The following is a 15,046-nucleotide window of genomic DNA, read 5'->3' as shown; positions in this document are numbered from 1 at the left end:
ATCCCTGTGAATAGGAGATGTGATGTTGCCACGGTGATGTTCCACTTGTGGGAATAACCACAAATCCAGCAAAGTAATAAATGGGGATCCCAAAACCCAAACACCATTCGGTCTTCGGGGGCTAGAATTGTCTGGCCTTTTATCCACTCTGTCAGGGAGAGTTTTATACTCACCCTTTACTTTATCCAAGCAGCACCATGATGGAGCTCTCCCCGGCTTCTGGGTTATAGTCAATCTATCACTGGGATTACTTCAAAAGACAGCAAAGTAAATGGAAGAAAGGGGGGATGTCATTTTGAATAAAAGTAGATATCTAGTTCTTGGAATGTAAGGAGGGCGTGCATGTGAGCAGGTGCAAGAGCTTAGCGTGTGATATTTCCATGGTATGTTCTATTCATTGGTTTAGATTTATTTAAACCTCCTACGAGGAACTTTTAAGTCTAATTTTTCCTCAACATTTTACAAAGGACCTGTAACAGCAAACGAGACCATCGGCGTAAACAACGCAAGTTTTATATGGTAATCATTAATGCCTTTGCACGGGTCCGATTTTTCCCGGGGAACTTGGACAAAACGATTTACGGCGAGCAGACCTGAACATCCATGTGTTTATGAGAGGTACTAAATCAAAGTTTACTATTCTTCACCATCGTCATATTAGCACCATTAATCTTACATTGTTATAAATACATTAACTCATCGCTAAGCATATGTGGTTTGTATTCATGTCCTAAACAAATGCACGAGTCTCCGGCATGCGCTTGGGCACTGGTGTTGTAAACACTACCACTTCTCTCCAGAGATGCCACTAGAATCTGGAAGTTTGATTTGTCCCTCCCTTCACTTTGAAATTGCCCGGGCCCAAATTGAAGTGCAGCCATGATGTGCATAAACCATAATAATCTCAATGAACACCCTCATATAGCCCACAAATAGCACATATTGCTAATCCAAGCTCATGCTTTGGTCCATGCATTTAAATACAGTTGCGTCCTTGCATGCAGGATGATGGATGCTGAAAAGAATATAAGACCTCACGGAGGAGAGGAGAGAAACGAGCTAAATTGTACTTTTGGTTCTTCTTTGATTCATTGAGGGTTTGAAGTCAATGCTGATGCAATTGAAGGCCAGAGGCAGAGACAGACCTACACACCATTTAATTAGCACCTTGCCATTGTTCACATAATGTGAGACAGCCTCAGTAACAAAGCCAAAGAATGTCTCCACTTCTCTCATTTACTCACCGGCGAGACTAGACTTTGTTAGAACATTTGGCTGGCACAAATGGAAACAAAAGAAATCCCAGGCTGATTAAACAAGATCAAGTTTATTTAATAAAAAAATAAAAAATAAATGCTTAAAATTGGAATTCCAGCCTCTAAAAACTGTACAAATATGTATCCAAGTCAACCCTAATATGAACTTCCCTCTTTCTTTTATTTAGTTTCACTCCCTTTCCCTCGACATCTCAATTTCCTTTTCATACAAGATTTTCCCCCCCTCCCTTCCCAGCCTTGCCTCCTACATCACCTGCGATCGTCCCTTAATGATCTCATGGTAACCGTGTGCAGTGACCAGCGGGGCCGGTTTAGAGGTGAGGTGTTTTTTTTAGGGCCGCAGTGTGGGCCAGTCCTATCCAAAGGGAAACAGAATCCCAGCGGGGGTAAACGGATCTGAAAGCTGGCTTAGCAGATGGTTCCCCACTCTGCTGACTCCACTGATAAAGCAATTAGAAGCGCAAACATGACACGAGTGACAACAGCATAGTCACAAGGAAGGAAACCTGAGACCATATTAACGACCGGACTCCGACACCGACACAGGAGAAGTCATAGGACGGTCGAAAAACTTTGATTGGACTTATTTAAGCATGTGACGCCTACACATGGAAAGTTGGCAATCACCTTCAGCTTTTGAGGCTCTGCACTGCACAGCACATTATATATAAGTGTTTCCCATTGACATGAACCTTATGTGACGGTTGCTTTTTGTTTCCTTTTGTTCTCAGTTTTAGAAGGAGTAGAATCATATCATCTATCTTCCCTCCACCCCCACTGATGTTGCTCCAGTGATAACCTGTCCACCCTTAAAAGCAATGGGAAGGATGCAGTCAGCCCCAACTCCAGTGATCCTTTAACTCCCACGCCAGGGTGTGTGTGTGTGTGTGTGTGTGTGTGTGCGCGCGCGTGTGTGTGTGTGTGTGTGTGTGTGTGTGACTCACACCTGCTGATGTATGGATGGTGAGACAGACTGTGCAGAGGAGGCAGTCTCTGCGTGACATGCAGCATATACAGCCTGCACCAAGAACATGTTTAATGTTAATTATTTTGATACTTCATTAGTCCCCACACTGGCACATTCTGTTAACACTTCGCCCACTCGCGTAAGTTCGCAAGCACAAGGTGAGTTAGAGAGCAACACCTATAGTGTGGAGATTGGAGATATTCAGTTACCTCCAGGTCAGTTTACCATCTGTTGGTAGCAGTGAGTAGTTTAACTTTTGCGTGTGCTAATTTCCGATGCAAAATCAAAATAGCAAATTACGCTTGTGATGTCAAAGATTCCGTAGGATTCAAATATGATATGTGAACTAGGGTACAAATTTGACAGACAGCTGAGCAGGTAAGGGGCACTGAAACACAGTGGAACAAAACGTGTAGCTCGTTTACAAGGCAGCCACAGACAGAAAGCTCCACAATCAAGTATGCACTTAAAGAAAAACCCTTGTTTAATAAGCAGTATTGCAGCCAAAAGGAATCTTCTAATATTAGCTAATCTTGGTAATGTCCCCTCACTTCCTAATACTGTTTTTATGTATTGATGTTAACAAATGTGTCTGGCGGTGGCAGCAGTGTTGGATGTGGTTGGATCAATGTAATGCTGCAGCTTTTGATCCATTAGGTGTGTGTGCGTCATCCCAAAAGGCACTGAGTCACTGAACACTCCCTCCCCGAGACCGTACCAGGGCAGACATGACAAGGACGAGACAGGGAGAGAGTGCTGTCTGTCTGGGAGGTGACAGGGGAGCTCCCAAATGACAAACAAGAGAACGTCTGCGTCCTCTGTAACTGCCTACTTAGCTCTCTATCCGTCTGCACGCTATTTTCCGCCTGTCCGTTTTGCCTATTTGCATGTCAACCGTTGTGCTCTGTAACTGCGTGTCTGTCAATCTGTCTGTCTGTCTGTCTGTCTGTCTGTCCCTATTGCACTCGTGTGACTCTAAACGTAATCTCGATTTTGACAACCCCAGTCACTCATCAGCCAGCGGTTTCGGCAGAGCACGCATACGCAATCGTGTTTGTGAAACGTAAACAGAATAGCATTACCGCAGTCACTCGCTGAGACACGAGGAAGGCGATATTTTAATGATCTAATAACATGGAACGCTTGCTTTCAAAAGATACTTTGGGCATGTTGTAATTAGGTACGTAAATGATTCTTTATACAACACACTCTTAGGGGCAATGCCACCACAGCTGTTCCCCCACAAAAACAACAGCGTTGCGAAACTTATTATGAAACACAACACTTGAACTTTTTACCTCCTACTTTTTCAGTTGCAGCTGGGGTAAAACTTCTCATCACTTATTTATCCTTTGTACTTATTGCACTGTGGGTCGGAGAGACACGTATTTTGGATTCCCAAAGTTGACTTGACTTGACAATTTGATTTTCAAATATTTGTATTATGAATTATTCTGAGTGCTGAGTAGAATGAATAGACAAATGAACAGGGACTGTCACCACAACTAAAGACACATAACCTTGTAAGTCACAGCAGGCGACTTTGGATCTAATAAGGAGGAGGTTGGGTAGCCGGGCTAAGTGAAACATCACTCCTGTGTCTGCTCTCTTGACCTTTTCCAGTTTGAGTGAGTTCTAGGGAGGTTGGAAGAGACAAAAAGGGCAGGACGTCTGCAGCCATGGAAGACGGGTGTAGGTCGTTGGCTCTCTTTAGTGATAGAGGCCCAGGTGGGTTAATACGACAGGGAGGGTTAGAGAAAGAACAAGGCGTGATGAGTCACCCCGCAGACCGGCTCAGAGTTATGGCAGGTCTTAAGGGGGGGGGGCTGCAGGGGAAATCATTCACCAGGACAAAGTCAAACCAACCGTTCCAGGGCTGTAAAAATCTCTCTGGTGTGCTGCAAAATTTAAAAAGCGGTGCAATGCCGATCAATTAAACGGAACAACGGAAGAAATCATAACTTTGCTATGGTGTGAACAGTGTTAGTAATAAGGCGATACACAGTTAAAAAAAAAGCCCTGGTGCATATTTCACCTTCAATCTATCTTTTATGGTTCTTTTAAGGAGTTGTAGTAACTCAAGTTGAGCCTCACACTCTATTTATATGCATGCTCAAATGTGTAGCACTGTGTCTGCTTGCTAAGTGCGAACGCAGTGTGTTGATTTCTAACCAGCTGAAAGGATGTAGCGTGATGGCAGAGCTCCCTGTTGCCCTTCTTGCCTCCAATGACAGCCAGCCTCTTCCTCTCGTCCCCTCCTTATCCTCTTCCCTGCTACACTTCCTCCAAAGCTTAGTGCACCACTTGTGTTTTAGTGTGTGGCAGCAGCCCAGAAAAGAAAACGGAGCCAGCAGCCAGCACTGCCTTCACAAAGCTGACCTTATGGCCTTGGTATGAGAATATATTCTTAACCACAACTAGATCCAGTGACGTTTAGCACTAAATAAAAGTTCAGAACCAATAAACAAACAGTTAGCATCACATCAAATGGTTTACAAATGGACACATACATACTCAGACACCTAACATAATTACTGCACTATAAGATCTAAAGAAAAAACATCATAAGAATAACTAATAAAATAATTTTCACTACTCGCAAGTAAGAATTCTCTGCACTTTAGCCTTGCTGTCTAAAATGTATGTTTTTTTTCAAAAGTATTTTTTCTTTGCCTAGCCATCAGAAATAAGGACACACTTTAAGAAGTGGCCATTATGCAAAGCTGCACAGCTAAATGCCAACCTCAAATTGCTACCATGCTGACAATGAGAATGCTAAAATGCTAATGTCTGTCAGGTAAGATGTTGCTAATTCGCAGGTTGAAATGAAGTACAATACAAGTGCGAAGTAATTTATAAAGAACTGGGAAATATGTTTAAGTGTGACCTATTGATAACGCTAGACAAAAAGGGCATCACTACAGTTTGTAGGATCTATGTTCTGTGAGGACCATGAATGTCTGTGTAAAATGTCATGGCAATCAATCGGATGTTGTCGTGACCAAAGTGGTGGACAGACCAGCAGAACATGCTGCTATAAGGAATACAGTATTTATACAGAGGGCCACACCCATCACTTGTTCGTGGTTACTAACCTATCTTGTCATCTTAATTGTATTCATCATTTTAAACTAATACTCTATCCTCTTGATAAAACATTTCCTCTCACTGACTAGCGCATTATCCTCACCCTGCCTATTTGTTGTGGATCATTCTATTCCTGCATGTAGCCATGTGTTTAAGAGACCTTGGATGGCACCACACCCATCTGCCTCCTTCTGCTCCCTCCATCTGACTCTCTGTGTGCTGCAGTGTGCTCGTCCCCCGTGGTCCCTACAGCATTTAAACAGCCATTCTTCACCATTCAGAGGGTTTGAGATCAATGCCAATTAGATCCCGGTCGACTGAGCTGATCAATAATTATGGCAAATGACAAAGTGAATAAGGTGTGCTATCGGCTGGACTTAACAACTGGGTAAAACTGGGAGGAAGGCGAGGAGACGGCCTGGAAGTTTACAGAGGGCATTGAGTTTGAGTTAAAAGGGTGGAGTCAGCAAGTCTGGAGAATGCTTGTTGTCAAAATCACTTTTTGTACGGAAGGGTAACGAATTGTGAGGAGGTTTTCACTTATGTTGACGAAAATGTACTTTGTCAACAAGCATTCTCCAAAATCGCTGACTCCACCTTTAAAGGGAAGAGGAGCAAATCGGCTCTGAAATTGAGTATGACTATGGAGGAACACACTGCTGAAGCAAAGTTTCCAAATGGTTAACTAACTCAGAGTCGAAAAATGTATAGATCTGTCGACACCCACTGGTATTCATTTACGTAGGAATTGGCTTTTGAAGCGTGCGTGACTATTCCTGTTCCCTCCGGCTATTGATTGTGTATTGCTTAGCCTTACATCAACATGACAGTTACTTCCTTAGACACTCTTGATGGACAGCTTAGAGCGTGTTTGTGTACATAAATGTATATCGTATATCAGTCCATGTATAGGGCAAGGTGATAATTCAATATTATTTATTGACTTTCCAATCATGACTTATTGATTATGTTATCGTCCTACACATTTCAGTTATTGGTAAATTAACCAAACCTGTTGTTAAAAACAGAATAAAATATTGACCTCTGTTCTCAGAGGAACACGGTTTATTGTTTAGGACATTTCTTGACTATTCTTTTTCATGATTGTGCATATTTTGCCATGGTAGCCTATACACTGATATATAGAAAATATTATTAATACTATTATGATAATGATTCTGCCCACATCGCCCAGTCCTAGTTAAGGGAGTATTTATATTAGATGTGCCTGCATGTGCGTGGGTGGATTTTTTTTGATGTTGTACAGATTCCTTGTTGGGCCTCTCTATCAGTAACACATACTGCTCCCCATGGATGGATTAAACATCAGGTGGTAAAATTCTCATTCTTGTAATCAGGCAGTATGATGGTAAAGAAGATATCTCATCCTATGAATGCATATGAAGAGACAAATGCTGCCTGTTATGTTTATGCAAAGTGATTTTGGCTATTGTCACGGCTGAGAGTGATGCAGGAGATAGTGCTGCTGTGTTGACAGCTGTATCCACGCGCAGAAGTTTACTGACAGCAATAAATTAGTTCCACACACTCAACGGGAACGCATAATTAGACAACCCAAACACAAAATCACACACCCCACACTCGCGCATACCCACACACACAACATTGGCAAACACACTGTAACGACTCGTGCAAACTTGGGGATGCAAACAGACTGTGGCAGTACCCGGCGGCTGCTGAAAAAAAAAACATAAAAGTGTGTATGCAAGCCCAGAGGACTGGCAGTATACGCTACAAGCATGTACTTATACATACATAGGGATTTAAACACAATGCACTAACATGAGAAGTACTGGAAAGTAGAACACTATGAATGACAGCTGTTCTAGATGTAGGCAGGAAGGCAATCACGAGGCGTGGGGGGGTGCGAGAGAGAGAGAAGGCATTCACACTTATTTTCACCACGACAGGATGTTTCAGGACACATGGAAACACAGTCGCACATACTCAGTGTCCGTACACAATTTCACCTTGTACTATGCCAGGGCGGGCAAACAGTTTTTCACACTATACACAGACTACGAAATGAGGAGAATGACATAACAGAGGGGTAATGGCATAAACAAAGGCAAGAGAAAGTCAAGTGTGCTTTCCGGTCAGAGGTTTTAGTGAAAAAAATCTGTTTTCTGGATGTGTCACAATTTCAGTTAGAATCTGTTTGCTGGCACTTTAATGCAGAAAAAAGACAGATGTGTTGCATTTGCAGATGACAAGAGTTCCAAACGCATAGCGCCATGCACTGTGTGTGTGCGTGCGTGCGTGCGTGCGTGCGTGCGTGCGTGCGTGCGTGCGTGTGTGTGTGTGTGTGTGTGTGTGTTGGGGTGAATGGATGGGTAGGCAGAGGGATGACCATAGGGTTTGGGGAGCGGGCCATGTGAACAGATGGTCCCCCTGGTTGCCACCCAAGATCCCATTAAGAAAGATGGCAGGGCTGACCTATTTCTGGACCCACACCCACCACGCCGTGCAAATCTAACCGCAGAGAGAGATAGGGCAAAATATCGACATTCTTACATTATAATCCTCGCTGTTTTTCCGTCCGTGCATTGTGGGATTACATACGCCGGCGTTACCCTAACAGTGATGCAAGACCCAATTACATGAGACGCTGGCTGTGTGGTAAGTATTCCGCCAGCTCATATTTCCAGCTGTCCCAACTAGTCATTTCCTTGGACATTGTGCCCTTGAGTGCATAATGAGGTCTTTCTACATAGGCGAGTGGGCTGATATGGTTGTCAAGAGGCCTGGTGATGAGGCATCCAAACGACGGACCAGAGGTGCTCTGCCTTTCACCTATGTTCCACATGCAGTGCCTTTGTACGGACAGCTGTCTAGTGGGGCCCAGAGAGACACTTCCTCCTTAATCTGCAGCTGGCACTTCGCCGTTTAGCTGCTTCCTGCTTTGCATAAATCCTTAAACCACAGTCGTTTTTCACTCATCAGTCATTATTTTTCAAGAAAATATTTGAATATGGTTTTTATTGGTACAAAAATGTATTATTTCATCCTAAGCGTTTTTTTTTTTTTCCGACAGCTGAATTAGCTGTAGAGGATAAAAGTGATCCATTATGTTTTAAGTTCACCACACCTCATGTTTTTCTCTTTGACCCCTGGCTTAGTGTCAACTGAAAATTACACTGGAGGGGCAGCTCATGTGTGAATGAGGTGATAAATATTTGATATGTGATAGTGTAAAAGGTGATGGCTGACGCAAGAAAACTAAAGACCCACACACTGGTGGCTCATGCTGGCATCAATCTTTTCCCCCGGTAATTTATAGAGGACATAAGGTGACACCGAGCCTAATCGAAATTGGATATATGGCTCTGTGTGGGTGTGTGTGTGTGTGTGTGTGTGTCTGATGGGGGTTGGGAGTGGCTCATACATGTAGGTTGCAGAGGCTATGATCACAAGGCGGGGGACTTTGACATACGACTAGTCTGGGGAAAAAACGTATTATCAGCACCATTGTCTGCTGAAAGAACATAAGGCACAAAGATGTTCTCATAAATTCACACACACACACACACACACACACACACACACACACACACACACACACACACACACACACACACACACACACACACACACACACACACAGTGCCCGTGTGCACCTGCTGCTCTATGTTTACTGTTATTATTACGTGGTCTGAGCAATGCCATGAGCCATAACAGCCTTCTGCTCTGGCTGAGTGATGGGACTCTAAAACAAGGGCTGCTAATGACCAGGGTGAATCTCATGCAGCAGATGTACTCTGGTCTTAATGCTTTTGCAGCGTGGGTGCAGGTATGTGTAAATGTAATTCCTTTCCTTTTAGAGCAAAGTGGTTTGGCATAGAGACATTAGGCACCAATAATAATAATAAAATAATAAATCTTCTCTGCATGCTTGTCATTTGGCCACAGCATGGGGAAACAATGTGGGGGAGTCCCGGACGGGGCCAAGCTGCTGCCACGGGTGGATTTAGATTTGTCTGGTAATTCAATAAGCCTGGGGTTACACTTGATCTTTCACATGCAGTGAAGTCATCAAGACCAACAAATGAACGGGTGATGGAGGGCTCAGCCTTTCTGCCGGCCAGAGGTTATCTGTCTTCATCTGCTTCGGCGCTGGCTCTTTCACCTGGATGGAATGGAGCCCCCTCCATCAAGCTTTAATCCCACCTCCTGTGTGTGAGTGTGTGTGTGTGTGTGTGTGTGTGTGTGTGTGTGTGTGTGTGTGTGTGTGTGTGTGTGTGTGTGTGTGTGTGTGTGTGTGTGTGTGTGTGTGTGTGTGTGTGTGTGTGTGTAAAGAGCATGTTATTTCTATTTTCCTTATAGTGTAAGATGACTGAGCGCCACCACTACACAGCAGTTGCTATGGTAACCAGCCAGGTTTCTGTGTACACTGATACTCACCGCAATTTTGATCTGCAGCGAAGCACCGATGGAAGAGCAAGAGTCCCTCACAATAACCCACGCACACGTACTGTATTTACACACACACACACAAGCTGCCACGCATGTACCGTACACATGGGGAAATGCTAGCCCACAGGCTTCAAGAAAATGTACACACTCCATCCACATGAGGAGATAGTCATTCACCTACTCGGAGTCAAAGGTACATGTTGTTCTTTGGAAGTAAACAGAGCCTGGTGGGCAGGATGATTACCCTCAACCGAAGTAGGACAAATCACAGTAGGTGATACAACACAGGATATCTAGAAGCCGAGAAACCACTTCCAAGCAACCGTCACCTTATTACTCACTGACTTTCAAGAAAACTCTGCTTTACTTTATAAATCTGCCTGTCTGTTTGTCTACCTGTCAGTTTGTCTGTCGACCACTTTTATTTTCCGTCTCACACACACACACACACATTCTGTTTGCACACCCACACACGCACACACACACATGAATACATACATACATACAGGACAGATTGGAAGCGCTCTGTCAGAGCAGAAGATGAAAGCAAGGGGAAGCTGTGTCCGTGCCAGCGATGCTGTGTGAGTGGGAAAGTGAGGAAAGCGGCTCATTTAGATAAATTGACAGCTCCCTTCAGGATTCCTCATCTCCTTCACCATGAAAGGCCTGGATCCTTCTGCTCCACTCCCAGCTAGTCTCAGCAGGCAGGAAGAAAGTGTCACATTCCAGAAAACTTTAACAATGGAAGTGGAAATATTTCAAGTTTGGATCCATCCAATCTCGCCCCTGACTCCCACTGCTGCTTCAGTCAGAGTTAATACTCGGAAGCAATATTAAAATGTTGAAGGAGAGCTAGAAGATATGACTAAAAAAAGACTCTTGTCAATATGCATTTCCTATCTTCAAAGCTGATGACAGACGATTACATAATATGTAAATAGACCCACTGTAAGCCCACAGTGCACACTCTTCTAGCACCAACCACACCCTAGAATTCTTAAAACCGTGACAAACTGATCATTTCACTCTTGTCCATGATGTCCAGCATGGAAATGAATTCATTCTAATGGGCACCCAGTTCTAGTCATACACAGTGAAGTATGTTGATAATCAGGGCAGCTAATAGAATGAGGCTATAGCAGTTGCAGGCAGCATGCTGCTGCTCATTGCTAACTGTCTGACTGCCACTCCCTGGAGCAACGTGGCAGACATCTTGCTAGCCGAGAGGATGAGCACATGAGAAGTGCTGCTGATGAAAAGGCATTGAAGCAGCACAGGACGGAGGGGACACTTCTTAGATTGAATCCTTTTTACAAGCATTACTTTTGGTACATGTATCCTAGAAGTCATATAAGTTACTGGACACCACATAAAGCAGCTAATTTGATCAATATCACAATTTTCAGCTGACATAATTAATGGTGATCATGTTCAAATTTGAAAACTCATGCAATATGTGAATATACTGAAAAGCAGCCGCAGCAGCACAACACAATATACTGTATATGAGTTAAAACATTGCAGATCTACGTCAGGATTTGGGCAAAAGAGTTGTTATAGTGCAGGAGAGATTCTTGAGGCAGAGCGGGGGATGACGCTATAGGAAAGGAGGGTCAGCAGGGGAGAGAGAGGGACTGTAATTCCTAGCAAGAGGAAAGCCACAGTGACAGCCTCTTACCCGCTGCACAAACACCACATATGCTACCTCTCGTAGTCGGCCGATAAATCTCCCCCCTCTCTCAAACACATAAAGAAAGTGCACAGTAACACACACCCACACAAACAAATACACACACACACACACACACACATATACACACTCATCGCTCCAGCTGGCGTAGGATCAGCGGAGTGAGCTACAGCGTGCCGCACATAGGCAATTGCAGTAGAGAGAAAAAAGGGCTGGACGGTGCCAGACAAATACCCAACGGAGCATCCGCTAGCATCTGTGGGGATCACATTAATTGTCCTACAGTACGTCTCCAGTGGGACCTGTATAAAACGGCAGCGCAAATGTCTACATGGCGGTGGATTATACAGTGGATTAACCTGGAAGCCGACTTGGGTGTGAAAAACCAGTTGCAGTAAAATGTTGCCTTTCTAATTATAGAATGTCAAGGGATGGATCTAAGTCTTCTTTAAAGAGGGGTTTTACAGACATTTATATCCACTTAAAAAGGGGGGGGGTATGAAACCTACCAGAACTCTGCCAGTGAGTGTCTGAGCGGAGATCATGACACCAGCCCAGTCTTTGACCGAAGTCATCCATCCCACCTCGGCTTGGATTTCCGAAGGCTCCTTCTCACCTTCCACCTTTGGTACTGCCGGTTGAGGCACCTTCTGAGCCTCCTGCAAGAGAAAGAAAAGAATCTGTGTAAGAAAATGCAGCATATCAAATATTAAAACGAATGTGGCCCTGCTTTTGGGATAGTGAAAATATACAGGGGAGAGTGAAAAGGCTCAAATGTGTGTGGCATTTAACGCTGAGGATAGACACAGTGTTGGCTTTTGTCAAATCTATTTATCTTGAAACAAGAATCATTTTTTTTTAATATTATCAACACACCAATAAATAACTCATTCAAATGAATCCTATCAGCCATCAGTGTAAAAAAAATATATTTTTAAGTGTAAGGCCAAGGTATCTGTATTCCTGAGCTCAAGCTCGTACATTTCCAAATTTAAAAGGTCACCTATTATGCAAAATGCACCTTTTCATGTATTTCATGTATCTTATTCCCCTGTGTGACAAGAGAACAACCCGCTCTCTTTTTCTCCACGTTTCTGAAGACCTGTGTTCAAAAACCTGTGTTCAAAAACCCCAGTCAGAACTCCCTCTACCTGTGATCTAACTGGCTGTTATATTCATACCGGCAGTTAGATTCTGGGCCAATTTAGATCAGATTTCTGCTTTTTGGAAGGCGGGGCCTTAAGAAAAAAGCTCTAAAACTGAGTGTTTCTGACAGAGGATGAAGAGAGGATATTCAGGAATGAACCTGTGAGAAATTTAAAGGGTTTTTTTGGACACTACATCATGAAAAAAGTTTATATTTGAAACCCAAATGACAATTTCAACCTGACAATGAGCATATGTGCCCTTTAAGATAAGCTAAAACTTCTAAGAGGCTGCAATTGCAACCATCACGCCATGACGGCATCCATTTTGCTATATGTTGAAAATGTGTATTGGAAGAAGTTTGAGTACAGTGTATTAGATAACGACAGCATGTATGTGTAGTCACCCTTGCTGTTTTTTGCACATATGGCTGGAAGTGTATTGTTCCTGCGGGTAGAGAGAGTAAAAGACAGTCATTCTCATGCAGGCCTTTGGACGTTCCCTCTTATGTGCGACTGAGTGAGCATTGTTGCGTGGCAGTTCATTGACATGCTTTTCTCTTGGCACAGTCCCCACGTACAGCTGTTCCTCTCCAGCCATTCACTCACTCCTGATTTGACACAAGCAGGCACTCAGCTTCCTTGTCCTTCTGGCGTAAAAAGGGAATAAGTGGATTTCCCTTCTTTTTTACAACATTAGAGGCAACAAAATCCTACAGTAACGTACATTACACGCACATGCTCAAAGACGCGAAATAAAAGTCTTTGTGTAGGTCACCTTAAGCCTCTTGAAACCAAGGGGTATGGGCCTAGTAAAACGGTCATCCACGGAGAGTCCAGGGAATCGCATAAACTTTTAACCCTCATTATGGCGCCCCATTGGTCCTTTACAAGGAGCCAGGCTCGTGTTACCGCAGGGCACGGATGAAGCACTTTACAATGTCCCTCCACACAGTGACATCTGACAAGTAGCCATCAAAGCAGATTATGTGCTATGTTAACAAAGGGACAGTTCTGTCCCAGTACTGTACGTGTCACATTGGTTCAGTTGGTTTGGTATGACCCCAAAACATCAAAAGAAACGATGACATCAATAAAAAAAGAAGAGTTGTGTTTACAGTGAGTTTGTTTTTGTTATTACAGCAGACACATTTGGTTCCAGAAAGACTGTGGGGCAATAGAGAGGGATGCAATAAAAGGCTAAGCATGCACTGGGGGGTGACCAGTGTGCCCGCATGCAAAACGAAAAACAAACTAGACCACAAAATGTGTATTTCTGCAGGGTTAAAGAACACTGCTATGACAGATGAGCTCAAGGGAGGGCTCTGTCCAGTTCAAGAGGATTGTCTGGTCAAATTGGATTACATTTCATAATGATATGGCATGGACACAGCTGCCATTTTCCTAATTTGATTCCGACCCCCGTAACAATGCCAATAAACTGGCCCCAAAAAAGCCTGACTTAGTCATAAGATCATTATCTGCTCCTCCTGCCGTTGGGCCTCTCAGTACTGCAGTGGCTAATTCAGTTACTTATGCTTTATATACTCATTAAACAGTAATGTTAGCAGACTGGCAAACTTTTATAGAAGTCCTCATGAGTGTGATTTCCAGCATTTAGTTTTGTCTTTGAAAGTCACACGATACCTAATTATAAATAACAGCTAACATTAGTGGGATCATACATTTTTATGGGCTAATTTATAGGGACCCTTAATGTAAGCAACATCTTCATTTTAAAAAGGTCCAAGCTCTTACTACAAGACCTTACATGAGATCCTGTTTCCTTGAGAGCTCAAGGTTATGGTAGACTGTAAACAGTTTAATATACATATCTAATGGAGTTATGCAGGCAGAAAATAAATATATAGGCTATATGTCATCCACCAGCACACATCGTCCTAACTTTTTCAGGGCTCACTTGACTACGTAGCCAGTCTGCGTCTCAACTGTCACATGCTGCAGATACTCGAGCAAAGTGTGTGTGTGTGTGTGTGTGTGCATGCGGGTCGCCCGTGTACAGGGATGTCTAAGGTTTCACTCCGATTGGCTGTTTGCCTGCTCGGTAGCATTTCAGGCATGTTGTGGTGGCATAGCATGTGCTAGTCTGGGCCCAGCAGTTACCTCTTCTTAGCAGGAGGGCCCCACCAACTCCACACACACATAAACCATGAGTAGAAAGGAACGCACCACAATCCACAAGAACTACTCTAAGTCACGCACGTCACGTCTCACAGTAGCACAGTACGTGTTTCCAGCTCTTTTCAAGCTACCGTGTGTGTCCTGTAAATTTGTTTTGTAAGCAATGTCGCAAATGCCCTAGGACGCAGAATCCTGGCACAGCAATCGTGCGGTAAATACTGCTTACTGACTGACAGGTCTGCTAGTGCTGCATCACGTCATTGAAACACCAATGTCTTCATGAATTAGTGTTATAAAAAAAAAG

General features: G+C 43.6%; 1 protein-coding gene across 1 annotated transcript in view; it reads right to left on the bottom strand.

Annotated features, from left to right (window-relative positions):
• The window catches only part of LOC307257150 (calcium-activated potassium channel subunit alpha-1a), a gene marked incomplete at both ends in the record, with an annotated part of 133,070 nt that overhangs the window by 86,724 nt on the left and 31,300 nt on the right, over positions 1–15,046 (bottom strand). The window contains one exon of the mRNA XM_080036293.1: positions 11,965–12,114. Within this exon, the coding sequence (XP_079892419.1) occupies positions 11,965–12,114 (150 nt within the window). The remainder of the gene's footprint in view (positions 1–11,964; positions 12,115–15,046) is intronic.

This window comes from Ammodytes marinus, assembly GCF_949987685.1.
Source record: "Ammodytes marinus genome assembly, chromosome: 11".
NCBI lineage: Eukaryota > Metazoa > Chordata > Actinopteri > Uranoscopiformes > Ammodytidae > Ammodytes > Ammodytes marinus.
Note: the sequence above shows the minus strand (reverse complement) of the source record. Positions and strands in the feature narration are given on the sequence as shown.